Genomic DNA, 25,546 nt, shown 5'->3' with positions numbered 1-25,546 from the left:
TTGCTCGATTTAATTGAGAGTTTATTGGTCCGGTATTCTTACTCTGTGCCTAAAGATGAAGCGTTACTGTAAGATAGGTTGACGCGCTTGCCGCATATGATAATGCCTGAGCAGGGCAATTTATACAGCTCTACAGGTGGTCCGTGCATTTAATGCCTGTGAGTCTGCAGGTAAATCCACCTATCTCAGGGCAATTTCTTGGGGGCCAAAGTTAAATGGAATTTAATTTAGAAATTTGCCGCACATTGCGCATTTCAAGGCGATGACGCCTTGAACCCCAAAGTGTTGGGAAAAAGGGCCCTTTCACATGCAAATGGGTTAAGTGGGGCCAAGTTAAATTACATGTGATTCAAGTAGTATTTGTTGAGGGGAGGATTATGATGTTAGAGGGATTAATACACAACAAATAGACAAAATATAAGAAAATAAACATGTTTCAATATTCTAAATAGAAGGAAGTACGACCTCATAAAATGCTTGATGGCTTAATTGCCATTGCCAAGATCGAGAAAATCCGGAGACACGATAAGAAGCCCGTTCCCGGAGAACCCCACGAGAACACGGTGTCTGGCCCTGGAAGGTTAATGGATTCCATTGGCAGCTCGAAGCTCTTAGAATCTCAACAAAATTTATTTCCTTCTTCTTCTTTCTACCATCGATTTTATATCGAGATCCCAATGACCACACCTTTTCAATCATATCCTTTTGTTTCCTTACTGAACTTTGCCAGCGTTTGACCTGTTATAGCGTGATTCTCTTACCCTCGTTACTGAAACAGAAACAATGGCCGTCCTTGACATCACCAAGGATTTGCCCACACTCTTTAGGCGACAGGTGCAGGCAACCCCTGATGCCATCGCCCTGGAAGATGAGACCACGACATATACATATACCCAGCTGGATCAAGAAGTTGAGACACTCGCCAGTCGCTTACGGACCTATGGAGTGAGCCGTGACACCCTCGTGGGTGTGCTCTTGCCTCGCAGCGCACATTACGTGATTGCCTGTCTAGCAGCGCTCCGTGCGGGTGGTGCCTTCCTGGTGCTCGAATTGGCTTACCCCGCCGACCTCTTGGCGGATGTCATCGACGACGCTAGCCCCGCTGTAATTATCACTCACCAGTCTGAGGCCGACAAAATCAAGGCGCCTGTCCCGGTAATTGCCTTGGATGCACCCGTTGCTGAAACCAATGGACACACCAAGGAACCTTCCCCGTTGCCGGCAGATGATGATTTGGACCGCTTGGCGTTTGTCTCCTATTCGTCGGGAACGACGGGCAAGCCCAAGGGAATCGCCAACCCACACCGCGCCCCGGTACTATCATACGATCTGAGATTTGCAGTGCAGGACGTACAACCAGGTGATCGGGTGGCCTGCAATGTCTTCTTCATTTGGGAGATGCTGCGGCCGCTCCTGCGCGGAGCCACCGTAGTTATCGTGCCCGACGAAACGAGCTATGACCCCGCGGCTCTGGTTGACCTGCTCTCGGCTAAGAAGGTCACCGAGACGCTCATGACACCCACTCTCCTGGCTACTGTTCTTTCACGCTATCCCCGGTTCGGTACACGTGTGCCTGATTTGCGCATCATTTGGTTGAACGGCGAGGTTGTGACTACCGATCTTGCCCACAAGGCCATCAAAATCCTTCCCAATGCCCGCCTGCTCAACTGTTACAGTGCGTGTGAAACGCATGAGATTGCCTGCGGAGATATCCGTGATGTTATTGATGATGACTCCATTTACTGTCCAGTCGGCCCATCGCTTGTTCCTACGCACACCTACGTTCTAAACGAGGATGGACAGGAGGTAGAGACGGGTACATCGGGAGAACTCTTTATTGGAGGTCCTTTGTTGGCGCGGGAATACATTAACCTTCCCGAGACCACCGCCAAGGCTTTCGCCCCGAACCCCTTCGATTCCACACCCGGTGCTCGTATGTACAGGACGGGCGATCTGGCCCGTAAGCTGCCTTCCGGTTTCCTCGAAATCACCGGCCGCGTCGGCGCCATGATCAAGCTGCGCGGATATTCCGTTGTCCCGGCAAAGGTTGAAAGTGACATCTGCCAGTACTTGGCTGTCAATCAGTGTGTTGTCACTGCGTACGGCGATGGACTGGACCGACAATTGGTCGCATATGTTGTTCCTGACAAGGAGTCTTCTTCCGACCGTCCTCCGGTCGTGATCAACGAGTCCGGCCACTCCCCCAGTGCGCGTCGTGCTCTCGAGAACCATCTTGCCCAATACATGATCCCAGCTCTCTGGGTTGCACTGGACCAGTTGCCCACTAGCGATGTCTCCGGCAAGGTTGATATAAAAAACCTCCCTTCGCCTCGTGGCTCCAGTCCCAGTGGCAGTGAACATAGCGCTGGGAAGGACCCGATTGGTCTCAGTGACATTGCGGCAATCTGGGAGACTGTTCTGAAAGTGTCAAAGAACCTGATCAAGGCCGAAGATAGTTTCTTCGATCTCGGAGGACATTCTTTGTCTCTAGCAGATCTGTCATCCAAGCTTTCCAGACGTTTCGGCTTCCGTGTTCCTATTCCCCGTCTGGCAGAGAATACTACTCTTTCCGGACACCTGGAAACTGTGCGTGCTGTCAGAGACGGCCACGCTGAAGAAGTACAAGCAAATCTGCCGGCGGTCTTGCTTTCCGATGCCACACTTGACGAGGACATTAAGCCCACAAACACTGCGATCACTTCAATCACCTCGGCCGACACGGTGCTTTTGACCGGTGTGACAGGTTTCCTGGGCGCTTTCCTGCTCAATGATTTGATTGAGAACACCTCAGCTAAAATCATCTGTCTTGTGCGTTTCAGCGCCCCCGAGCAGGATGACCAGGCCGGAGGTGTGGCTCGAATCCGCAGGAACCTCCTAGACATGGGACTCTGGCGCGATTCGATCCTGGAGCGTCTTGAAATCCTGCCAGGAAACCTTGCTCGGCCTCACCTTGGTCTGGGTCCGGATGAATTTGACAACATCGCGGCTCGTGTTCAAGTCATTGTGCATGCTGCAGCCACTGTCAACCTTGTTTACCCCTATGCTGCACTTCGGGGAGCAAACGTCGGTGGAACAAGAGAGATTCTTCGTCTGGCCGCCAAGGGTGGCGCGACCGTGCAGTATATCTCTACCAACGGTGTCTTGCCACCGTCTGGTGAGAATGGCTGGCCCGAGACTACTATGCTAGACATCGAAGACGTCCCCAAAAAGCTAGTCGACGGCTATGGCCAGACAAAGTGGGTTGCAGAGCAGCTCGTTCTCAAGGCCGGTGAGCGTGGATTGCCGGTCAAGATTCACCGGTGTGGTACCATCAGTGGTCACAGTGTCACAGGCTCCGCCAATGCGTGGGATTTGCTCACTGCATTGATTGTGGAATCCATCCAGCTTGGTTACGCCCCCGACGTGGAAGGATGGCGTGCCGAGATGACCCCTGTGAACTTTGTCAGCAAATCCATTGTCCATCTTGCGACTCAGACCCAGAAAGACCAGACGATGTTCCACCTCGGAGATCCCACGCCGGTCAATACTCGCTCAGTCTTTGAGGACCTCAAAGAGCTTGGTTATGAGACACAACCTCTCCCATGGGATGAGTGGGTGGCTTTGTGGTTCGAGAAGAGAGGTTCAGCCAAGGGTGGCGATGGTTCGTTTACCGTCGACATTCTTCGCAGTGGCATGCCGACTTTCGAGTTCCTCCGAGACATCGTGGTCCTTGATAACGCTTTAACCAGACCTTTCCGGGCCGTTATCGAGCGCCCCAAGGTTGATAGCCTGTTGCTGGAGACCTACACTCGGCATTGGTTTGCTCGAGGATGGCTACCCCGGCCCCCATCTCGTCGGAATGCCCTCGACCGATCCACCGAGGTTGCAGTGAAGGGGCCACTCAGCGGCCAAGTTGCTGTGGTGACTGGTGCTTCTTCTGGCATTGGTGCGGCGGTAGCAGCCGCCCTAGCCAAGCAGGGCTGTGCTGTGGCACTTGGCGCCCGACGCCTGGATGCTCTTGAGAGCACCAAGCGCAAGGTCGAAGCTCATGGCGTGAAGTGTATCCTCCGGTCAACCGACGTCACAAGCAAGACTCAGATGGAGGCTCTCGTCCAAGCAGCAAGTGAGGAGCTCGGTCCAGTCGACATCTTGGTTGCATGCGCCGGTGTCATGTACTTCACCATGATGGCAAACACACAGATGGATGAGTGGGAGCGCACAGTCGACGTCAACTGCAAGGGTCTCTTGCACGCTCTCTCTTCAACCGTTCCTGGCATGCTCTCGCGTGGCCGCGGCCATGTCGTCGCGATCTCCTCCGACGCCGGACGTAAGGTCTTCCCTGGTCTGGGTGTGTACTCGGCCAGTAAGTTCTTCGTCGAGGCCACCCTCCAAGCCCTCCGCCTCGAGACTGCAGGCGCTGGGTTGCGCGTGACGAGCATCCAGCCCGGCAACACTTCCACAGATTTGCTGGGCATGTCGACGGATACCGAAGCCGTCAAGAAATTCGGAGAGCCATCCGGAGCGAAGATCCTCGATCCTTCAGATGTTGCTAATTCCATCGTTCACGCCCTGACTCAACCTGAACATGTCTCTGTGAATGAGATTCTTGTTGAGCCTCGCGACGAGCCGATTTAAGCGATATCGGCGTTTACCACATGCTTTATTCCGACGCTGGAATTTTGTATGATTTGCTGTTAAGTATATGTCTCTCGCTAGTTGTGATTTAGGGGTTTTGATTTGATTCACGAAAAAATAGACGGCCACATAGAGGTAGAAGGGATAGATGTATATTGTATAGAGTATAGACATTTGATTTCCACACGCGCTTTGCCCATGCAACCCAAACCCATATGCATTCCACAGGCTGGTCCGCAAGTAACCGCAACAACCGGGGCACATCATCAACTTCCGCATGTAAAGCAACTGATGATCCCGGTCGTTCATAGAAGGCACCTTCAAAATGCTCAGGCCTGAATGTCGCGTATCCCCAGTATGGACCGGCCGTCTTCCAAAAGGCCGTACAGCTTCGGCATGTGGATATCTGTGTTCTCCCCTATGAATCGCAGACAAGCAGCGTTGTTTCGGAGTCGTTCTTTCCCGCGCCGGTGGGATGTATTCGCTGCTTGGAGGGGGGGAGGCGTTCTACGAAGGTTTTATCCTGACGATAGTAGGCTCGTTGTTGTTTCCAGTCTGTTTCTGCTGTCTGGGGTTTGACTTAGTATTGTTGTAGTTCGTTTTATCTCAGCGGGACTTTCTTTGCTTTCTATGCTGGTGGTTCTAGTTGCCTATTTCGGATGTGGATCCTGACATACCCGGAAAGGCAGTCAGGAGGTTTGGTCATCTTAGCCAAAATATAGCACAGTGACGAAAAAGAAAAAGAGCGACATCGCGGAGGAACGATACCGTGACCACCGGCTTATTTAACGCCAAAAGCAAAAATGGGCTGGAGTCCGCCGATACACTATCCGCCGACTCGAGCTCATTACCCATTGTACTTTACTGCGGATGATAAAGTGGCTTTGTGCGCCTGATGCGATTTATAACAGAGCTTTTGTATACCAATGTGCAATCACATTGACAATACGAGATGATCTCTTCATAATTGCTTCCTCACTTCATTTCATCACTTCATAAATCCTATATCGTACAATCTAAACCTCCTTGGGTTCCATTCCATTCTCAGACCCACTGTGACTGCTACCAATACTAACAGTATCAGTAGGATGCATTGACAGCGGATGCAGCCCCTTATGTCGGATCTGCGAGCGCGGTGTAATAGCCACCGGAGCGTTCTCATCAACAAAAGAATGCTCCGACGGCTCACCAGCAAACTGTGTGACGAAAGCCTCTTCGACCTCCTCAAGAGAACAATGCGCAGTCTCAGGATAAAAAGCCCAAACAACAACCATCGCCACCCAATTGAACGCGACAAAGCAATATAAATAATTGGACCCGATATCCGTCAGTGCAATGGGCGAGCACTGCGAGAAGATAAGACTAACACTCCAGTTCGTGGCGGTCGCCATGGACGAGCCGCGCGCTCGAATGGGCGTGAGGAAGATCTCAGTCTGGTAGACCCAGGCGATCATGCCAAGGGCCGTGAAGAAGAATGAGAAGACGAAAAACATGGCGATTGCAGCTCGTAGAGTATGTGGGTTGGCGTTGGTATCGCTGAAATCTATGTACCGCGCTAGCGTGGCTTCAATGCACACGGCTGCTCCCATGCCGAGCAGTGACGGGATGAGCAGTTTCCGGCGTCCGACTTTGTCGATGAAGAGCATAAAGACCGTGTTCCAGAACTGCGCTAGTGCACCCCAGAGTCCGATTACTATGAGGGATGTTGATGTTGTAAGCCCGAGCGTGCTGAAGAGCCGTGGGCCATAGCTTGAGATTACGCTTGTGCCTGCGCACTGGGTGAATACTTGCAGACCACAGGCTAGGAGGATCCTGTGTCGCCAGCGCGGGGAGAGGATAAGGTGCCGCCAGGACCGTATGGCGGCTGGCTTCTCGGACGCTAGGCTCTCTTTGATTTGGAAGAGCTCGTGTTCGAGTAGGTGGTTGTTGGTTGCGGTCCGGTTGAGATGGAGTCGGGCGAGGACTGAGCGGCCTTGTCCTTCTCTACCCTTTTCGATAAGCCATCTTGGCGATTCGGGAAGGAACCATACGCCACAGACGAGAATTATTGCTGGCACGGCCTGGAAGGAGAGTGGAAAACGCCAGGAGAAGGCTCCACCTCGAAGGGTACACCCGTATCCCACCCATTGCTTGAAACCGGTTAGCTGGATCATAACAAAGTGCCGGCGCGATTACTCACAGCAACCACGAACCCCGAGCCAATCATCCATTGCTGCATACCAGCTAACATCCCCCGAATCCGTGGCGGGGCAACCTCGCTCTGGGTTCACGTCAGATAAAGTCCAACAGCCGGCACCGTATATTAACCTACACAATAAACGGGAATAGTGGCAGACATCTGCCCAATTGCCAGACCCGCGATGCATCGACCGGCGATAAGCATTGCGATCGTGACCGCGCCTCCCTGGAGGCCAGCACCCAGAATCACAAGAAGACCTCCGATGAAGAGGACCATTCGGCGGCCATAGTAATCCGAAACATATGAAGCGAGGACCGAGCCCACAATTGCGCCTCCTAGTCACAAATATTAGATCTGGATCGCGGCAAGATCCGATGAAGAGAAGAGTCTCACCGATATACGAGGAAATGACGCCCCTAACAGCGGCGTCAGACGGGGTTGGAGACCCAAAGCGGCGCAAAAAGGCCTCCTGTTCGATACTAGAAGAGATCATGCCCGAATCATAGCCGAACAGGAATGATCCGAGCGCGGCAAAGGCGCAGCAGAAGGTGACGAGGTAGAAAGTCATAGTATGTGTCGCATGGCTCCATAGCCTGTGAGAATTGGCGTTAGAGGAAGAGGCAATTCATATAAGGCCGAGTTAGAGAAAGTCGCGTTGGCGTTGTTATACATGCCGATCCACATTGGGGAAGGTGGGACGTGCCGCAGGGGGACGGATTGCGAATGGAATGCCATGCGGGATGCGAGGGACCGTCAGAACCGTTTCATGACTAGATGGCGATAGGGAGATAGTCAATAGCCTAATTAATACTCTGTAGTTCTGAATAATTATGACGCAGTCAATTTTGGCAATGTTTGTACGTAAAGCCTCGGGAGGCACATCGTGAACTCGAACTTTGGAAGCCCGATTAAAACATCGAATGGTTGTCGTGTACAGGACGATAGGGCGATAGGGCGATAGGACGATGTCATTTCAATGTTTGCATTCCCATGTCTCGCGTCACAGGGCTGTCGAAGCATTTTGACGCATGTTGCCCTGTTTCGAAGACCCCGCATGGTCGACTCCTTCGTGATGACAGCGCAAGGGCGTTTCAAGGGTCCAGCACTGTACGGAGTATGTACTTTATACTTGTACCTGTGTGTAGGGACCAACCTTCCAAGGTTGGAATAATAGAAATGGAGGACTAATGTATTGTAGTGAACTTGAGGTCACAATATTACAAATAGATTGGGGGATAGATTAGTTGCCAGGTGATCACCCTTGTACCGGGATACTCCGTATATGGTAGTATGCATGAAGAATAGATTATAATGAAACCGGGCTAATATTATGAGAATGATACTGTGTACTTAAGTCCCAAGACCGGGGGAGAACTGATCAGTTAATAAGATCCCGCTGCAGTTCAGTTTTAAACTAAAGCAACAACACATAGTAGTGCATATGCATTTCCCTTTATAATTGCACAAATCGGAGACTCGAACCTTGGAATATTGGAACTCCGAACGGAGTCTCCGTTAAAGAAGTCGAACTTGACAACGCTAGAAGACCGGATCTAGACAAATCGGGCAGTGGAGACAAGGCTAAAAGCCTTAACGAACTAATCGACTTCTTACTGGACACGAAAATTCGTAAAAAAATGCCTCAAATTAGAAGGGAAAAATTCTGGAAAAATGGAAAAATGGAAAAAAAAAAAAAGAAAATTATGACACGGAGGTTTATGTCTCGGCGTCGCGCATTGTGAACCACCGATATCCACCTGGGCACCTGGGGCATATGACTCGTTATGACTAAACCGATTTTGATTCTTCCAATCCTTTTCCTCCATTGAATTGCTAATATACGGAGTACGTTCTTTGTACTTAATTCCTTATACTATCCATGGATGTACCTACAACATAGGTACTTTTGAATTGGATATTATTGCACACCGCTTTCGGGATTAATCATTTCATCATCGTCGATCTTCCCCCTCAAAAGATTCCCCTCAGACCCTTCCAACTAGTAACTCCAAATTCAAACTCGACTTTTCCAGTTCCAAACGGACTTGGCACAGCTCGTCCTTTTCCTCCTTCGGATTATCCTGCAACTATCGAAATATACGGCGATCCATGCTATTTGGTGAGATAGTGATATTCACTTCAGATCGCCCGCCAAGGCCCCCATCTGTCTTTACATGACTTCGTGCATATTACGGACCTCAGATATACAGTCATGGCGACTACGACGAGCCCTCTTACTGGCGAAAATGAGGAGGATCCCGCGCCCATGAACGACCTCAAGTATTCGCATGATGACGATCACCATGACACTCCTACCCAAGATGCCTCCACCACAGACTCCAAAACACTACCTGCGCAAAAGAGACGTCGGGTCGGCCGCGCATGCGACGAATGTCGCAGAAAAAAGATCAAGTGCGATGGCAAACAGCCATGCACTCATTGCACAGTCTATAGCTATGGTACGCAGAGTCCTATGCGCTTAAACCTCGGAAAAAAGTTCATATGCCCTGACAATTATTTTAATCCTGTAGAGTGTTCGTACGACCAACCTTCCAATCGCCGTCGAAATCCAGCCCCCCAATATGTCGAGGCCCTTGAGAATAGGCTCCAAAAGGCCGAAGCACTCCTTCGAATCGTTCTTCCAAATGTCGACCTCGATGATCCGCAATTAGACGTGCATGCGACAGAGCAAAAATTCAAAGCCGCTCAAAAATCAAAACAAGCGACCGAAGATGTCAAACCGTCGGCTGCACAGGACACAGCGCAAGAAGGGGCAGACGAGGGACTGCTTGAAACCATGGTTGATAATTCGGGCTGCTTAGACCGGGATGACCAAGGCCATTGGGATTATCACGGGCACACGTCGGGCCTTCTCTTTGTCCGCCGATTACGCAAGCAGTTGGGCGCCACAGATATTATGGGCCCTATGGCACGATCGCGCTCCTCGATAACCGCGCATATGCTGGATAGTCCAAAGTCTATGTCCGAGTCGCCTCAAGACACAACATTACCCCCTACACATGACCTGCCTCCGCGGGCGGTTGCTCGTCGCTTATGTCACAATGCGATCGACCATGCCTGCTCCTTGATGAAATTTGTGCATATACCTTCTTTCTTTGCAAGCCTGGAGCGCATTTATGATACTCCCCCGGAACAATTCACGAACCAAGAGAACACCTTCTTGCCGCTTTTATATATCGTCATCGCCGTCGGCTGCTTGTTCTCGGACGATGAATCGGGAGAGGGTACCCTGGATTTGTCTGGCTACGAAGGCGCAATAGGCCAAGGGTAAGTCATAGTAAAGCCGTATTGATATTTTGGGCACCGTCTAATTTCTTTGGCAGGTTCCAATTCTTCAAAGCCGGTCGACAACTGCTGGAGATCACCGACTGTCGTGACTTGGTTTCTCTCCAGGCAATCTGTTTTATGGTCCTCTTCCTCCAGTCCTCTGCGAAGCTGAGCACATGTTACTCATATGTGGGAATTGCACTTCGCTCCGCACTGCGACTAGGTCTCCATCGATCTGTTGCGGCGGACTTCAACCCCCTTGAGCGAGAACTTCGAAAGCGCATCTTCTGGGTCGTCCGCAAGATGGACATCTACGTGAGCACTCTCCTGGGTCTTCCCCAGATGCTGAGTGACGACGATATCGATCAAGAGTACCCAATGGAGGTTGATGGTGATTACATCACTTCGGAAGGAATCACTCAACCCCCGTCTAACTATACACCGCTGATGGCTGGATGCAATGCGCACACTCGTCTTTCCAACATCATTCTGAAGGTAGTGAAATATATCTACCCAGTTAAGAATGCTCGCTATCGCTCCAAGTCAGACCAGCGATACATGGTCAGTCACTCGAAAATTCGTGAGATCGAGCGAGATCTGCAAACTTGGATGGAGGAGTTGCCTCCTGCCCTGCGACCAGGCACGGAAGTGTCGCCCCAGCTGGAACGGTAAGTCTCAATCTACCGTGCTGATGCCTTAATCGGTTTAACTAAAATTTAACTAGTGTCCGGCAATTGCTGCGTATAAGCTACGCCCACGTGCAGATGGTTATGTACCGCCCGTTCCTCCACTATGTCTCCGGTGGTTCTCAAGCGCGTGGCGTGGATAAGCGGTCATATGCTTGTGCGGCTGCCTGCGTCAGCGTTTCCCGGAACATTGTTCACATCACGACTGGAATGCAAAAGAGGGGACTGCTCAATGGATCCTTCTGGTTTACCATGTATACGACCTATTTTGCTATCCTCTCCTTGATTTTCTTTGTTCTTGAGAATCCAGATTCACCTACAGCCAAAGATGGCGTCCTGAAAGATGCCATGGAGGGCAAAAATACTCTAGCCGGATTGGCCAAGAAGAGTCTTGCTGCCGACCGGTGTTCTCAGAGTTTGAACGTGAGTTCCATGCCCTAAATTTGGAATGATTTTGACTAATTATGCTGTAGTGCCTCTTCAAGACTTTGCCCGAGATGTTGAAAAACCGCCAGAGCTCAAAGACTCCTGTTAATCTCAAGCGGCCCGCGCCATCTAACACTGCTGAGCCTGAACCAAAGCCTACCTTCGAGAAGACGCTGCCACATCGGTCAAGCACTTTCCCTGTGCAGATGATGTCCCAGCCGGCTGTTACTGATGACCAGAGCCGCCGACAACGAAGCCTGGACAATGTCCAGCCTGTCAGCAATCGCTCTACTGACATTAATCATCAATCCACATGGACAACCACGCCCGAGCTTCTGACGGAAACCATGACCACCCCAGAACACATTTCCTCGTCCGGCATGACGCCCTCCATGCCCAACCAAGAGCCCTCAAGTCTAGCATGGGCTCAGCAATTCACCAATCCGTCCAATCTCCCAGATCTCATGCCAATGATGTTCCCATCAGACGATCCGTTCGCATATCCAACACAGCCCATGTCCACTTTGGAAGATGATCACTTCCGGCACGACCCTGCAGCCATGCCTTCGCAGTACCCCTTCGATTCAGCACCAGGCATGGGTCCCTCCACACCAGGTGACCCCTCCAGCGCAGGGGTCTCCACTCCAACCTTTGACTTCACAAACATGCCAAATTTCCCCGTCGCAAATCCCGCAGGGATCAAGTCATCAGTGCCAAGCCACCTCCGCCCCTCCCACTCCCGAACTTCATCCCGCGTCCACTCCCCAATCTCGCAAAGCCAGACTCCGGCAGAGGCGATCAGTAGTCCAGACCTCGTCTCAATCCCGAACCAGAATTTCGTCTGGCAGGGCTACAATTTCCAGCCCAACAACCCAAACGACATGGCAACCGAGTCAGCACCACAACAGCCAGAAATTCCCGGTCCAAATGGATTGCCTAATTTCAGCATGGGCATGGATGAGAACATGGGCATGAATATGGACCTGGGCATCTCCTTTGATGACCTGTTTGGCAATAGTGCCGCGTATCAACCGAGCAACGGGGCGTCTGCTGAGGATTGGGCTCAGTGGATGAATTCCAACAGCATTTGAGTCTTGGTCTGGTTTACCGTATTTGCTTTCTCTGCTTTTTACGAGGATATGCTATTATGAACCCCAAAATCTTGCTGTAAAAATGTTGATACCTGATTGGGATTATGAGTCTCGCCTTCTGCAATTAGCTATATACATAAATGTACACCTGATTTCTATATCCCTTAATGTCTTCTTCTTAACTTATGTTGTCATTTTTGGCTTGTATATCCCTGCAAGTACGGAGTAAAACTCGCCGAAAATGGTTTCACCTTCATCCCCTTGAGGGCTAACTCACTATCTGTCGTATGCGCACGTGGACGGTTGATCTGGCTTCGTGGGCTTTTTCTGCGGTCAATCGTTGGGTGAAGCATTTAAAACGGCAAATCTAAGAATATGAGTCTAGTTATATGCTACATACGTACCTATTAACAAACGAATCAGTACGGGGTAATATCCACACTGGATACCTACATAGGTGAGTTACTGGCATCTGCCTCCCACAAGATGACACCAACAACATGTTCTTACCTAGGTATATAGCTACCTATACAGCTATATTGCCAGATGATACCATGTCTCAAACACGGAGTAACTTGATGATGATGTTTTGCTGATGAAGTCATACTCATCTTATCTTCGGGTTAGCCCCTAACCCCGAGGTCTGTTTGACCCACATACTTCGACATTTCCACCTCAACGTCCAGAACCTCTCCTTTCGCAAGATGGCCCTGCACTCCACCTTTTCTTGATCATTTCCTGTTCCATTGCCTGTGGGACTTCGTCTCTACCCAGAGACGGATCAATTATAGCATATTATAGCATCCGCAAACCTCCACCCCGGTCGCATGGAGAGCTAGCAGTCCAAATCTCCCCTTCAGGGCTTGTACATTGCTTGGCCTACATATCCCCGTGACTATTTATAGCCAACGCAATGGCGTCACTCCCAAAGCTCTCCACAGTCTTCACCTGGGCTATCTACTTCATCCCCGTGTATATCTTCATCCTCGACCCGCTAGTGCGCGGATACTTCCCAGGACTGCTGGCACCACCCAGAGACAGCGACGACATCTTCGACGAGTCCAGCGCACCAGGACCAGGAATCAACCTCACCGACGACAGCTTCATAAGCCCCGAAGATGACGTACCATTCAGCTGCCCCAACGCAGAGGGGTACCGCGTGCATCTCCTCTCGCACGAACCGCTGATCATATACATCGAGAACTTCGTCTCAGAAACCGAAGCAAACCACATCCTAGACATGAGGTAACCCACCAATCTCAACCGCAACCGACCCTCGAGGATACAGATATATACCATAACACATACAAAACATAACTACAGACCAAGCTAACCGGACAAACCTCCCCCGAATCCCAGCGTGAACAAATATTCCCCTTCAATCGTCTACGACGGCCAAACAGAACGAATAGACCCAACAAAACGCCTCTCCGACCGTGCCCTCCTCGACCGGGACGACACAGTCCGCTGTCTGGAAGACCGCGCCCGCGCCTTCCAGGGCTGGCGTCCGGATCTGTACATCGAGCGAATGTGGGCGCAGCGCTACAATGCCTCCGGCCACTACCGGCACCACTATGACTGGGCCGGGTCACTGGCGCGGGGCGGAGACCGCTTTAGCACGTTTATGGTATATCTAGATGCGGACTGCGAAGGTGGGGGGACGAATTTTCCGCGGTTGAGGATGCCGGATGGGGAAGGGTGGTGTCGATTTTTGGATTGTGAGCAGGATGGGAAGGGGAACGGGAAGGGGAAGGGGGAGATGGGTATCACATTCAAGCCTATCAAGGGTAATGCAGTGTTTTGGGAGAATCTTCGGCAGGATGGAACGGGGTATCCGGAGACTTGGCACGCTGCGTTCCCTGTTACGAAGGGGACGAAGGTTGGGTTGAACGTTTGGAGTTGGTACCAACCGAAGCGGAGGAACCGTTCGGGAAGGTGAGGTGGCACTTGCGCTGAGAGGAGAAGACGTGCACGTGGGTGCTTTGGCCTCTGGCTAAGCCACTGGCCAAGCTATGTTCTAAGGAGTACCTGGAATGCTTGGGCTAGGCCCTTGTGAAGATGACATTGGGTATATTTATATATGTCAGGGGTAGTCTGACATATCAGGCTAGAATGTTACAAATAGAATAGAAATAGATAGGAACATTAGATACAGTACTCCGTATAGAAGGTGACATATAGAAAATGGATGCCTGATCACTCCGTGTCAGCACCTCGAGATATCTCCAGTGATTTTTTTTCCAGTGATTTAATCCGAAACCAACCGAGTCATGCATGCCGGCCGTAACAAGGAGACCAGGCAGCCGGATTAATCAGAGGACTGGTCACACCTGGGGACAAAGTTAATACCAAAGGGATATGAACTTCGTCATACCAAGACTCTAAGAGTCCAAGACCTGAGTCTTGGTCCTCCGGAGCGGGAATTATTGGCAAGAGGAATCACTTGGCTGCCAAGAAGCATTGCCCATGGGATGTTTCTTGGAAGTTTGGCTTGGCGAAATGAACACGCCACTCCTTGTTTCCTTAACTTCGTTTCCCTTTTTCTCTAAATATTGGAACATTGAGTTGAACCGGTGAGGCCATGAGACCATTAATTTTACCTTGAATGTACGGTATTGTTTGCACTAAGCTGATTTAGGGTAAAACGGACGTACATTCATTTATTAGATAGGCCAGTTATGTACGGAGTTCGCTCAGACGTATATAAAATTAAATGTAAAAATACGTAAAAATATGTAAAAATACAAAATAATTTACTAAAATTATGTTAAAAATACCGTACTGTACACTACTGTGCTACGTGTTAGCCCTGGAATGCTCACACACAGCCCCTCGTTCCCCCATCGGTCCACCAGTCAAAAGCCATGGCGCCAACGCCTCTTGGTCTTTAGGGCCCGCACCGACGCTTGGCCCGGTCTTGGTCTGCTCGTTTCTCCCCTTGTCCTTCCGCCAGGCTTAGCAAAGCGGTATTTTCTGGGCAAAGGCTCGGCTCCTTTTCCTCTTCTGCGGAGAAACCCCCATTTTCTCTCACCTCTCACCTCTTTCCCCTTTTCTCTTCTTGCCTCATTGTATACATATAGGGTCATTCTTCTCTATAGTCCTCGGATCTTCTTAGTTTGTTTTCTTTTGTTACCGTTTGTTCCCTAGGCTTTCCGCCAACTCCAGATCGAGTTTCTTGGCATCATGACGGAGAACCACACCCCTTCTACTACGCAGCCGACGTTGCCTGCGCCTGTTGCTGAAGCCGCGCCGATCCAAGCAAACCCGGCTCCTTCTGCCTCAGTCACGGCGACTGCTGCCGCCGCTACTGCGGCGGTGAACAACGCCCCCTCTATGAACGGCGCCGGTGAGCAGTTGCCTTGCCAGTGGGTTGGTTGCACGGAGAAGTCCCCCACTGCCGAGTCTCTATATGTAAGCTTGATCAATCAATTTCAATCCGAAAAACATGCTAATAATACTTCGTATAGGAGCATGTTTGCGAGCGTCATGTTGGACGTAAAAGCACCAACAACCTCAACCTGACCTGCCAGTGGGGCACTTGCAACACCACAACAGTCAAGCGTGATCATATCACCTCCCACATCCGCGTTCATGTGCCACTTAAGCCGCACAAATGCGACTTTTGTGGTAAGGCTTTCAAGCGCCCCCAGGATTTGAAGAAGCATGTCAAGACTCATGCGGACGACTCCGAGATCCGCTCCCCCGAACCGGGCATGAAGCACCCTGATATGATGTTCCCCCAAAACCCTAAGGGTTACGCTGCTGCCACACATTACTTCGAAAGCCCTATCAACGGCATCAATGGGCAATATTCACATGCACCGCCTCCCCAGTACTACCAGCCACACCCCCCACCCCAGGCTCCCAACCCGCATTCCTACGGCAATGTATACTATGCCCTGAGCCAAGGACAAGAGGGAGGCCACCCCTACGACCGTAAGCGCGGATATGACGCGTTGAACGAATTTTTTGGCGACTTGAAGCGCCGCCAGTTCGACCCTAATTCCTATGCCGCGGTCGGCCAGCGTCTGCTGGGTCTCCAGGCCCTTCAGCTTCCCTTCCTCAGTGGCCCTGCCCCCGAATACCAGCAAATGCCTGCGCCTGTTGCCGTTGGCGGCGGCGGTGGTGGTTATGGCGGTGGTGCTCCCCAGCCTCCTGGTTACCACCTGCCCCCCATGTCCAATGTTCGGACTAAGAACGATTTGATCAACATTGATCAGTTCCTCGAACAAATGCAGAACACTATCTACGAGAGCGATGAGAATGTGGCTGCTGCCGGTGTTGCCCAGCCCGGCGCGCATTACGTGCACGGTGGCATGAACTATCGCACCACCCACTCTCCCCCAACCCAGCTCCCGCCAAGCCACGTTACTGCAACTACCTCAGCCCCCATGGCGGCTGCTACAGCGCACTCCCCATCGGTCGGCACCCCAGCCCTGACCCCACCTTCCAGCGCACAGTCGTATACCTCCAACCGCTCTCCCATCTCCCTGCACCACGCTCACCGCGTGTCGCCCCCTCACGAGAGCGGCCCGGGTATGTACCCTCGCTTGCCGTCGGCCACTGTCGCCGACAGCATGACTGCAGGCTATCCGACCGCCTCAGGTGCCGCACCACCCTCTACTCTGAGCGGTGCGTATGACCACGATGACCGCCGCCGCTACACTGGTGGTACCTTGCAACGCGCCCGGCCGGCCGAGCGTGCTGCCACCGAGGACCGCATGGACATCTCCCAGGATAGCAAACATGATGGCGAGCGCACTCCCAAGGCTATGCACATCTCGGCGAGCCTGATTGACCCCGCTCTGTCGGGTACCTCATCTGACCCCGAGCAGGAGTCAGCCAAGCGTACTGCGCAAGCGGCCACTGAAGTCGCTGAGCGGGATGTCAACGTTGCCTGGGTTGAAAAGGTCCGTCTGCTTGAGAACCTCCGCCGCTTGGTTTCCGGATTGCTTGAGGCCGGTAGCCTTACTCCTGAATATGGAGTGCAGACATCCTCGGCTTCGCCTACGCCAGGACTTGATGCTATGGAGGGAGTTGAGACTGCCAGTGTACGTGCTGCTTCTGAGCAGGCCAGGGAAGAGCCCAAGTCTGAAAGTGAGGGAGTCTTCTATCCCACGTTACGTGGTGTGGATGAGGATGAGGATGGAGACTCTAAAATGCCCGAGTAAATTCTTCATCGCTTTCTGCCACTATTGGCCATAGCTTGATTCACGCCGTGACGACATTTGTTTATTGCCTCGTTTTCCCTTTTCTACACCCCTCTTAAGGTCTTCCTTGTTCGTTTAAGGCTGTTTTTATAATTCTTTTTTTCAACGGAGAAATTTTCCGTTTCTTTCTGATCTTTTCCAGGCGCTCTCCTAAGTTTGTGTTTGTATGATTATTAGGGCTGGAACTTATCTGTTTATTTACGTAAAGTGTTGTTTGCGTCTTTGACTCTTTTTGTATCTCTAGAGGCTTGGAAATGTCGAACCCGATGTTACCTCTCTCCTTTTAGATCGACATGTCAAACCCAAAGAGGCAAAGCAGCATTCCAAGCTAAACCAGATCCGGGGAGTGACGCAAACGGGCAGATCTCGTGTTTATCAATCTGGGGGGATTTGTGTATGAAGGTCAATCAGAATCAGTTGAGATAGGGTGTTTGTATGGCTATGTACATCGTAGGAACAATGAAGATAAAGAAACAGGATGTCTACATGAAGTACATATGTAGGGATCATAGAATATCAACACCAGTGTACACAAGTGTATACCATCTCTGCATCGGGATATTGGAAGTTCCACTCTCTGCACTCGGAAACATCCTCAATCCCACGCTGAGCACGTGCTTGTAATGGTATTTCACTGCTATCTCCGCCTATCGGTCAACTTTCCCTGTATCCATACATGGTTATTACCAACGCCCTCTGTTTACGGTGACATCCCCAACACTTCATTCTCTTTTCTATTGTTTTCTCTTCTTAATTGTCTTTCCTATATTCTCTCTCTTCTCTCCTTCATCTTTCTTCCCTTTTTCTGTATTTCTATAGTTTCCTTGTTGTTAAAAACACGCTCTCCACGCGACAAGGCGGTCACCCCAAACAGACGCCATAGCGCGTGTCGATCGGCCTAGGGATTATCGATAATAACATCCAGCCACACAATATCAATCTTTCGGATTGGGGGAGTTTTTTGTTTAAAAGGAAAAACCAAAGAGATCCAGCCCCTTGGTCTTGTTTACAGTCTAACTGGCTACTCTCTTTTTTCTTTTTTTCTTTTTTCTGTTTCCTTTCTTCCGTGGTGGCAAACCCATACTCTGACGTTCTTCGTTCTTTGGTTCTACCTCTGAACGGTCTTCCGATTCTGGGGGCGCTGAAATCCGAAACCAACCTTGGAAGACTTTTGTTTTCTTTTTAAACTCTGTGTTGCCTTTTTCGCCTTCGGCTTGTCATATTTCATCCTAGTGCCCCGCGCTTGTTGTGGAGTACGACTCGGACTTGATTGCCTACGCAACGGGAAGAAAAAAAAAATAACCCATTTGCGAGCCGACTTCGGCTGATATATCGTACCGGGAAGGAAGGATATTCTACGAAGAATATGCCCCTCACAAACCGCCGTCGCGCGCGGCGCAAGGAAATTCAACTGCAGGAAACGTCCGATGCAGAGGCTCCGGATTCATCGCCCAGCCGGCCATCCGCAAAGAAGCGCAAGGTGAGTTAAATCAACAGAGCCCTTCGTCTGAAAATATACATCCGCGCAAGCAGGAGCTAAGACCCGTTTCCCTCTGATCAGGTTGACCGCCACACCTCTCCTCCCCCAAACGTCAAACATGAGTCCGGTGACGAAGCCGAGGACTCAGCCGGCGAACACGAACCCCCCACCAATCAAGACCTGGTTGATCTAGTTATTTCATACTTGAACACACCCCGCGAGGAATTGCGCGTCTCACGCGACCACTCCAACACCAAGACCGAGAATACACAGCGCATCCAGGCCTATGCTAAGATCGCCGGCCGCAACTGGACCTATTACGTCAAAACCCTGCATGTCAATATCGGCCGCGAACCGGACCGCGAACAGCGGGCTGTCGAACAGTCCAGCCCCGTCACAATTGCAGCTCGTGCGCTGCCAGATGTCCATGTCGACTTGGGCCCCAGCAAATTCGTGTCAAGGTTGCATGCCGAGATCTTTTATGATGGGGAGGAGACCCCTGCCTGGCACATCCGTGTCAACGGCCGGAACGGTGTGCGCTTGAACAATGGCATTGTGAAGCGCGGCACCGATGCTATTCTGTCGTGTGGCGACATCATCGAGGTGGCTAATACACAAATGATGTTTGTTACGCCCGGCGACGAAGCCAATATCCAGCCCAGCTTTATAGAGCGCGCCCAGCGCATTGCGAGCGGACAGGAGCCCGACCCGGCTTCGGTTTCCTGGGATGCTTCGCACCATGCCCATCCTCAGCAATCCCAGAACAGCGAGGCGCGACCATCTTCGTCTGGTGGGCCTTCGTTGGCGCCTGCTCCGAAGTTCATCAAGCGCCAGGTGACGCCCCCGCCGCGGTCGCCTGATACCGCGGGCCAACGCACAGCTAAACAGTCCCCGCTTTACAACCGAGGCATGATGATGGAGAGCACGGAGGAGATCGATTATAGCCACGATTCCTCCAAGGATCTGAAGCCGCCGTACAGCTATGCGACGCTGATTGCCCAGGCGATCTTCTCAAGCGAAGAGGAGAAGCTCACGTTGAACAGCATCTACAATTGGATCAAGGATAAATATGCTTTCTATAGACACTCCCAAAGCGGCTGGCAAAATTCGATCCGCCACAACCTCTCGCTGAACAAAGCGTTCCAGAAGGTCCCCCGCCGGACCGACGAGCCGGGCAAGGGTATGAAGTGGCAGATCGCAGAGGAGTATCGGGAGGAGTACCGGAAGAAGCAAACACGCAAAGGCGGCACACAATCATCTGCCCCGTCCTCACCGGCGACGAAAGAGCCCCCGTCATCAGCACGCGGAACTCACGTTAGCAAGCTCGACACCTCGTTCTCAGCAACAGCAAAAAAGTCACCACCGATTTCATCCCCGGGATTCAGCTCATTCCCTGTAGCTCCGGTGGAAGCATATACACCAGAGCGTGGTTCCCGGCTCGGTCGAGGCCTCGGCTCCGACCACCCACTGCGACATATGAACCCCCGCGAGTACGACGAACCCTCGCCGCTCCCATCGCGCTCGCACAACCACCACTCCAGCATCTCCACGCAGGTACAGAACAGCAGCAACAACCTGGCCCGCGCGTACGGCATGTCCGACAACGTAGCCGGGTCCCCGCCAGTCCTCTCCTCGTCCTACTACAATGAAGAACCCTCCTCGATGATCACCCCGGCCCCACAACGCCAACAACCCCGTCTCCCGCCCCCCAGCACAGCGCAGATTCCGTCGAAGTTCATGCCCATGAGCTCGCCCGCGCAGTTCTGGAAGTTTGCTGATATCGGAAGTACCCCTGCCCGCCCGCCGCCAGACATGAGCCCCCTGAAGGGCGAGGTCGAGGACCGCATTATCGGCGGGTTCCCGAGTAGCTCTCCCCCGCCGCCGAATCTCGTTAGTCCCAGTAAGCCCGGGACGTCCAATGGGCTTGGCTCGAGTCGGACTCTGCCCCCGCTCCAGTCGGATTCGCGGGATATGGCACCCAATGGACAATCTAATGCGAGGAACGAAGAGCGGGAAGAGGATGAAGATGATAATGGATCGGGGTTTGATCTTGCTAGGTATGTTTACTTTTTTCACACTGATATTTCTCAATTGGCGCGCAGGAACTAATACTATCCTTAGGGGCTTCGAACCTATTGGCTCATACCATCGACAGCTAGGCAATGCTGCCCGTGCGGCCGCTACTTGATGTCGACTACGATGGTGCAGACTATCTTGTCTAATGATGTACAACATGTCCACTTTACAGACTGTGTCCATGTGTTTTACTACTTGCTTCATGTTTCATGCTTCCGCATTACGAATGGTGTTGGTGGGTTTGGTCATTTTTATACTTGCGTTTTGAAGGTTTGCTTGACAACATTGCCATTGTTTGGGGGCAGAGAGATATTCGGGATCGGAGTTTGATTTTGACCTTTTTTTTTTCTCGGACGGCGTTGTTTTTTTTCTGCTTTCTTGCTTTTGCTCACCCTATTCTAGATGGCCTGGTATGTACGGGCTCCCAGTCAGAGATATATGATATCTTACATACAATATTTCTCAAACTGCCATAGAATATGCATAGATCGTAGTGCGATTTAAGGTTGATTTAGAGTTGGTCTAGAGTTCATCAGATAACTCTATATCATTCAGCAACAGACGGCCAAAAGTTCTCCTCCAACCAAACAATCTGCCTCCACCACTCCAAACACCTTCCCCGCGTAATCTCCAACTCCTCCGCCCCTTTAATCTGCCCCGCCATCTCATCAACCACATCCCCAATCCGATCAACAAATTCCTCAAACTCAACACTCGCCCAATTCTGAATAAACCTCTCCCTCAACGCACCTCCATCCGCATCCTTCTTATAATCCTTCTCCCCATCCTCCCGCATACACCCCGCCGCAAACCTCCAAGCCCGAAGATAACAAACCTCCGTAGCCCACAACACCGCCAACCCCTCCAAAACCGAAACCCCACTACTCCCCGCAGACATAAACATATCAATATAAGCCCTCGTCGTCCGATTCGCACAGAAGAAAAGCGTCCCACACCGCTCATCCCCACGCACACCCCCTTCCCCTCCAACCCCCGCCCCAACCGGCTCTACGCCCCGTCCAGACTCATTAAACTGCGGCCCAGGCGCACAAACCTCGCCCCCAGGCATCTGACACTCCCCCTGACTCAGACACAGACCGTGTCCGGGCGCGACACCCTCGCCCGTCGACGGGACACAAGCGCCAGGGTTACCGTTCTTCTGTGGACCTTCGTCGTCGCCGCCCGTCAGACCCGGACAGCTTCCGGAGCCGGTGGAGGAGATCCCGGCTGAGACGGTTATGTCTGAGCCCTGGCCGTGGGAGGTTAGTGTGCAGCCGCCCTCTTCGGCGGAGATGGCGGTTAGGTCGAGGGAGTAGTCTGCTGCTGTTTTTTCGAAGAAGGAGAGTTCTGTGCGGATGTTGACGAGGGCGTCGATGAGGACGGTTATGGCGTTTTGTTCGGGGCTTTGGGTTTGCGGGGTTGCGGTTGTTGGGTTTTGGGTTGGGAGGCGGATTTTGGAGAGGAGGAGGCCTATGAAGCGGATGTAGGATTGCGCGTATAGGCGGTCTTGGGAGAGCCATTGGCTTAGTTGGGCTTTTGGGAGGGTGCCGCGGCCTGCGGAGGCGAGGAAGGGGTGGTTTGTTGCGCGCTTGAGGGCATTGGGGGTGCTGGATAGCAGGTAGGCGGTTAGGGGGCCTCGACTTGTCATTTTTCGTTTTTTTTTTAGATGTGTGGTTTTAAAGGTGATTGTTTGAGGTTGGTTTTGGAGGGGGAGATTGGAGATTAGGTTAGGATTGTGGATTTGTGGATTGCGGGATAGGGGCGATAGTGGGATGAACATGGTATGTCGTCAGTCGGACATAACGGGGGTATGGTACTTCATTCCAGTCTCCTTTCACAGTCGGTTACGTGTATACATTACTTAGGAAACATTTTAATATCAAATCAGCGGAGATTTCATTCAGCTCAGATCATAGAAAGCTAGAACTAGCCATACATCCCCTTTGTTTCACTTTTTTTTTCGTTTTCACACATTTTTGATCTCACGCATTCTGTTCAAATTGAAACTTCACTGGGCCCATTCATCCTTTCAAGGGCATCCGACGAAGTACGGTCAAACGAGTAAATTTTGACTTCACGTTTCCGGTCATTGCTTACTTTCCCACTTTCGTGGATTGACAATCGTTGCGGTTGAACGCCAGCCTTAGTGACTCCAAACGGGGCCTTCCTTGGTGCTGCCGTCTTCTTGTTCACACATTGCCATCAATCGAGCATGGGCACGGGCGATCCTTTCCTTGCGTTGCTCCTGGGGTTCGACCGTGACATTGGACATGTCCTTTCGGTCATCGTCGGGCTGAACATACTCCTTGTCACTGACTTGAGCAGGCTCGTATCCCCACGGCTTCTCCCCGGCCACTCTCAGCATCAATCGCACAAGAGCCTGCAAGGTGTAATGCGCATCATTTCCAGCGTTGTGCAAGTCAGAGCTCAAGATATTCAGTAATCCTAGCAGTGCCTGAAGGCCTCGCGTCTGGTTCTCCTGATAATTAATGCGGTACAGCTCTGCCACATCGATGGTCTCACGAACGACTGAATAGCTTTCATTCAGACTGAGAAAAACTTGGCTTCCCGCTCTCTGGAGTTGCACAATGTCACCATGGAGGTCAAGACCAACCAAGATCACAGTGCGCTTCTGATTCTTGTGTGGAGCGATCTTCTCTCCCTTTGAGGGAACCATGTATGGGGGGCGGAAGGCAGCGTCCACGGCGTCCCCAATGTCGGCGCTTGGAATTATCTCACTCTTGCCGAACCGGAAGCTATCAGGACATCCGATAGTGTAAGTTTCGTTGATCCAGTTTCGGTATTCCCTGACACGCAGATGGCGGGTTCGAATTTGTTTCATCCACATGTGTCCATAGTCGCCAGGGACCACGCCTTCCAAATCCAACATATCCAGGGTCGAAATTCCGACCTCAGTCAAGATGCCGTAACGGTCCATCCACTCGACATCAACGCTGATGAAAATGGGGGCATCTTGAAAGGCCCACTTGACAGGCTTCAGAACATCAATCGCTTCAATCTGGCCATTGGCAAACGACGGCTGCGTGACATTTGGCTGCAAAGCAGGACGCAGTCCAAAGTAGGCTTGCACACGGGCTAGGCACTCCTGCAACTTCTTCGTTCGAGCCTCTTTTCGAGCCTCTTGGGCCGCCTGCTTGCTGTTGTTCTTCCTGATCTTGATTGTGGCGAGAGACTGGTTGACTTTTCTTTGAAAGTCCTCGACAACGCCGGGTTCAGCCAGCTGTGCCCAGGAACCCCAGTTCTCCAGAGGCCGCGGAACCTTACTCTCCAATTTCGCCTTCTGATCACGAGTGCTGCTTCGGCCAAGGTACACAGGTCGCGGCAGTTGTTCATCGCCGACATCAATCACGAGGCCTTCCTTGCCAACTCCCGTGAGAGTCAAATTGAGGTTCAGAGCCGAATTGATTTCATCGAGCAGTGCTTGAGCTTGGAAAGTGGGAATCAAAAGGAACGGGGTGTCCGAAATAACCCTTGGAACAGACAGATAATACCTGGGTGAGAATTAGCGACGATGTACTTTGCTAATTAGTTGTTTTAGGTTTTACGAACAGATGCCAGGTCCGATTCCAGAACTTATCGCCCTCATAGAATCGCTCATTGACTCGCTTGGCGTCATCTCCCTGGAGATATTTGAAAGGGTAGCGAGCCATCGTGACGGCCGGAGTGAACGACCTCGAAACAGGGATCGCCGTGACCAGCTCTTCGTCGGAATCGATGTCCGGACCGTCGCCGTGATCATATTTGGGCAAGCCCGAGAGATCAAGTCGCAGCTTTGGGGTACAACGCTGGGGACGGCGACCCTGCTTGATGGTCAAAAGCTTGTCTTCCGACTCAGATAGCGTTCCAACCACGTGGGTACGGATGTACGACAAAGGAAATTGACCACCCTCTGGGTACTCCATGCCCTCCTCCGGCTTGAAATCGACTGGAAGAGCATATCCACTTACGCCTTGCTTGGCTTTATCAGCGACCGGATCAGCTTCATCCGCACCTGGGGCAGGTTGGACGGCTTCAGCCTGGTACAAGTGGGTATTCAAGTCTTTGAGACCCTCGTCTCCCTCGAGGAGCATCTTCAGACGTTCGCGAGCATGCATCTTGACAGACCGAGATAAAGCTTCAGCAAGATCGAAGAGTGTGAGATGAAGAGAGTAGAAATGAGAGACCGAGACTAAAATAAAATAAACAAACGCGCCAGGACGCGCACGCGGGACCTCCGAGATTCAGGATTCCTCAATTGGGAAGGAACGAATTAGGCAGTCCTGGAGGGAAGGGACGATCAATTTAGAGGGAACAATCAACTGGTGTATCCTCCAGTGAGTGCACATGTAGCTTGTATTGAAGTACATTAAAGAGCCTATTGTGTCTACATATGTATCTTGTTTCTTTCTTCCCTTTCCCTCCCTCGCCTCTCATGATGGTGGCATATATGTATATACAGGTGCTGTCTGACGACTGAGCACTGGCCCATAGCTTCA

General features: G+C 51.6%; 8 protein-coding genes across 8 annotated transcripts; 5 read left to right on the top strand and 3 right to left on the bottom strand.

Annotated features, from left to right (window-relative positions):
* Positions 1-783: 783 nt before the first annotated feature.
* On the top strand, positions 784-4,614 carry N7525_000931 (non-ribosomal peptide synthetase; the record flags this gene model as incomplete). Its single annotated transcript, XM_002561839.2, has 1 exon — positions 784-4,614. One exon carries the CDS (start codon positions 784-786, stop codon positions 4,612-4,614), a length of 3,831 nt encoding a protein of 1,276 aa, XP_002561885.2.
* Positions 4,615-5,630: 1,016 nt separating this feature from the next.
* N7525_000930 (sugar porter family MFS transporter) lies at positions 5,631-7,361 on the bottom strand (the record flags this gene model as incomplete). Its single annotated transcript, XM_002561840.1, has 4 exons — positions 5,631-6,743; positions 6,794-6,874; positions 6,926-7,128; positions 7,187-7,361. 4 exons carry the CDS (start codon positions 7,359-7,361, stop codon positions 5,631-5,633), a joined length of 1,572 nt encoding a protein of 523 aa, XP_002561886.1.
* A 1,644-nt stretch (positions 7,362-9,005) lies between these two features.
* N7525_000929 (putative C6 transcription factor (Mut3)) lies at positions 9,006-12,284 on the top strand (the record flags this gene model as incomplete). Its single annotated transcript, XM_002561841.1, has 5 exons — positions 9,006-9,252; positions 9,325-10,081; positions 10,138-10,749; positions 10,806-11,190; positions 11,241-12,284. 5 exons carry the CDS (start codon positions 9,006-9,008, stop codon positions 12,282-12,284), a joined length of 3,045 nt encoding a protein of 1,014 aa, XP_002561887.1.
* A 913-nt stretch (positions 12,285-13,197) lies between these two features.
* Positions 13,198-14,223, top strand: N7525_000928 (oxidoreductase, 2OG-Fe(II) oxygenase family; the record flags this gene model as incomplete). Its single annotated transcript, XM_002561842.2, has 2 exons — positions 13,198-13,529; positions 13,644-14,223. The coding sequence occupies 2 exons, from the start codon at positions 13,198-13,200 to the stop codon at positions 14,221-14,223; spliced, it is 912 nt and encodes a 303-aa protein (XP_002561888.2).
* Positions 14,224-15,467: 1,244 nt separating this feature from the next.
* Positions 15,468-17,455, top strand: pacC (putative C2H2 transcription factor PacC; the record flags this gene model as incomplete). The annotated part of the gene is made up of 2 exons (XM_002561843.1): positions 15,468-15,695; positions 15,752-17,455. The coding sequence occupies 2 exons, from the start codon at positions 15,468-15,470 to the stop codon at positions 17,453-17,455; spliced, it is 1,932 nt and encodes a 643-aa protein (XP_002561889.1).
* Positions 17,456-18,860: 1,405 nt separating this feature from the next.
* On the top strand, positions 18,861-21,162 carry N7525_000926 (putative forkhead transcription factor Fkh1/2; the record flags this gene model as incomplete). The annotated part of the gene is made up of 3 exons (XM_002561844.1): positions 18,861-18,974; positions 19,056-21,031; positions 21,096-21,162. 3 exons carry the CDS (start codon positions 18,861-18,863, stop codon positions 21,160-21,162), a joined length of 2,157 nt encoding a protein of 718 aa, XP_002561890.1.
* A 435-nt stretch (positions 21,163-21,597) lies between these two features.
* Positions 21,598-22,698, bottom strand: N7525_000925 (putative transcription regulator PAB1642; the record flags this gene model as incomplete). The annotated part of the gene is made up of 1 exon (XM_061211708.1): positions 21,598-22,698. The coding sequence occupies one exon, from the start codon at positions 22,696-22,698 to the stop codon at positions 21,598-21,600; it is 1,101 nt and encodes a 366-aa protein (XP_061070934.1).
* Positions 22,699-23,193: 495 nt separating this feature from the next.
* On the bottom strand, positions 23,194-25,165 carry N7525_000924 (uncharacterized protein; the record flags this gene model as incomplete). Its single annotated transcript, XM_002561846.2, has 2 exons — positions 23,194-24,562; positions 24,621-25,165. 2 exons carry the CDS (start codon positions 25,163-25,165, stop codon positions 23,194-23,196), a joined length of 1,914 nt encoding a protein of 637 aa, XP_002561892.1.
* Between the last annotated feature and the right edge of the window lie 381 nt (positions 25,166-25,546).

Source organism: Penicillium rubens (genome assembly GCF_028828025.1).
Source record: "Penicillium rubens strain IBT 27055 chromosome Unknown utg000001l_segment0_segment0, whole genome shotgun sequence".
NCBI classification, from domain to species: Eukaryota; Fungi; Ascomycota; class Eurotiomycetes; order Eurotiales; family Aspergillaceae; genus Penicillium; species Penicillium rubens.
This window is presented reverse-complemented; position numbering and strand designations above follow the sequence as displayed.